The 2,116-nt window shown below is 42.1% G+C and overlaps 1 protein-coding gene across 1 annotated transcript; it reads right to left on the minus strand.

Annotated features, from left to right (window-relative positions):
- Positions 1-542: 542 nt before the first annotated feature.
- Positions 543-1,442, minus strand: LOC111205733. Its single transcript, XM_022701904.1, has one exon. The coding sequence runs from the start codon at positions 1,440-1,442 to the stop codon at positions 543-545; it is 900 nt and encodes a 299-aa protein (XP_022557625.1).
- Between the last annotated feature and the right edge of the window lie 674 nt (positions 1,443-2,116).

The raw sequence follows: 2,116 nt of genomic DNA on the forward strand, positions 1-2,116 counted from the left end.
TGAGGCATTTGCCTCGACCATACTGATCCGTGCATAGTAAAGACCAGTAGTCATTGCAGGCATGGTCTCTAGGATCTTTTTATTTCCTTTGGTGATCAAAGTTATGTTAAGGAATTCTTTGTTTCCTTCTTCCCATGTTTCAAGGTGGAAACCGTTCAACCTTATGTCCTTGAAACTCAATAAGCTTCTTCTAGAGCTTGGGGAATACAAGGCGGTTTTGATCTCTAGGTGAGTGCCCTTTGGCATCATCACATAGGCCTGGCCGTGACCTTCAATCAGGCTGGCCTCGCCCGCAATGGTTTGTACCTTTGCACTTTGCAATGTGAGATTCATGAAGTACCTTTTGTCTCTTAGGATCGTGTGACTTGTGCCACTATCCACCACAAGTACACTCATCTCATCATTCATTTCTATAAATAAGAATTTCTAGACTTTAGAAACTTTGTAAAATCTTTAAATCTTTCATTAATGTGAATGTCATTTTATAAAGTAAAAACACCAAATCAAACACATAAAGCAATAAGACAATGTGATTCGAAAAACTAGTCCTTTAGACAGTCGGACGTCTCAAAATCCATCTGGTCATCTTTGCTATCCCTGTCGGATTCATTATCAGCATCATATCCCTTGTCATCTTGACTGTTCTCTTGGATCATATTTGCCTCCGGGTTCTTGTTCTTGATACTCTCTTGATAGAGTTCGCACAAGTGCTTTGGAGTTCTGCAGTTCTTGGCCCAATGATTGTCCATCCCGCATCTGTGACATAAGGACTTGGACGTGTAAGATGGTTTGGATATGCCACCTCGTCCACGGCCATAACTCCCTCGACCCCGACCGTAATTGGAACCACGACCACGGTTATTGTGGTTTCCACTTCGGCCGGTTGAGTAGCTACCTCTACCGTTATGATTGTCACGCCTACGACCCCTGTACCCACCACGGCCATTGCCGTGTGGTCTCCTATGATCATGGGTGTAGTAGGTCTCTTTGGGATCTTTCTTTTCAACGTCATGGGCTTCGGGTAATGGTGCTGTCCCGACCGGCCTTGCTCCACTATTTTTCATAAGGAGTTCATTGTTCGCCTCGGCCAGGAGAAGACATGAGATCAGATCAGTATATGTGGCAAAACCTTTTGTCCTGTACTGCTGCTGCAACACAGAATTCGACTGATTGAAAGTCGTATAGGTCTTTTCAAGCATCATCACATCGGACACTTCTTCACCACACAGCCTTAGTATAGAAACGATTTTGAACAAGGCTGAATTATACTCGTCCACGGACTTAAAGTCCATGAACCTGAGATGCATCCAGTCGTGTCTTGCCTTTGGAAGCAACACCATCTTTTGGTGATCATATCTGTGCTTTAAAGCATTCCAAAGATCGAGTGGACTCTCAATTGTCATGTACTGATCCTTAAGACCTTCGATGAGATGATGGCGCATATAACATATGGCCCTGTATCTATTCTTTTCATTCTCATCATTACCCTCAGTGATGGTTTCACCGAGTCCCTTGGACTTTAGACTAATCCTTGTGTCTAGCGCCCACTGCAAGTAATTGTCTCCTGAGAGATTAAGGGCTGCATAGTCTCTGTTTGCTATTTTCGACATCTGATCCACATATCATACAAGACATTAGGTTTACAATGGGATCACGTGGCCGCATGATATATGCAAGCTCGGCCACAACACGTCTTATGCATTCATGATATCAAACAATCCTAATCGACCATGGTGCTATCAAACAAGCCACACGGCTATATGATCAATCAATAAGTTCAGTTATGCAAATCTAAATTTACCATGGTGCGATCAATCCTAGAATTCAATTCTACATGTACTGGAAAATATTAATGCCTCACGGTCATGAAAAATTTAATGCAATCAGATTCGAGATCAAACGGTTTCTATATGCTGGCCGATTCTGTTTAATCAATTGTGAATGCAGTACCAAGTTCGGATTCATGTCAAACGATCTATGCATTCCTAGGGTTTCAATTCCTTAAGATTTGTATCAACTTATGTTTAAGGTTTCAAGGCCTTAAGTGTTTTCATGTTCAGACAGATCGATTCAAGCAATCTAAACATTCCTAAACCTCAATTCCAATCATAAATCA

Source organism: Brassica napus, chromosome C4 (genome assembly GCF_020379485.1).
Source record: "Brassica napus cultivar Da-Ae chromosome C4, Da-Ae, whole genome shotgun sequence".
Taxonomy (NCBI): domain Eukaryota; kingdom Viridiplantae; phylum Streptophyta; class Magnoliopsida; order Brassicales; family Brassicaceae; genus Brassica; species Brassica napus.

Bases quoted from the DNA above. Each gene is read 5' to 3' on its own strand.
- LOC111205733 (XM_022701904.1), bottom strand. From the start codon at position 1,442: ATGCGCCATCATCTCATCGAAGGTCTTAAGGATCAGTACATGACAATT.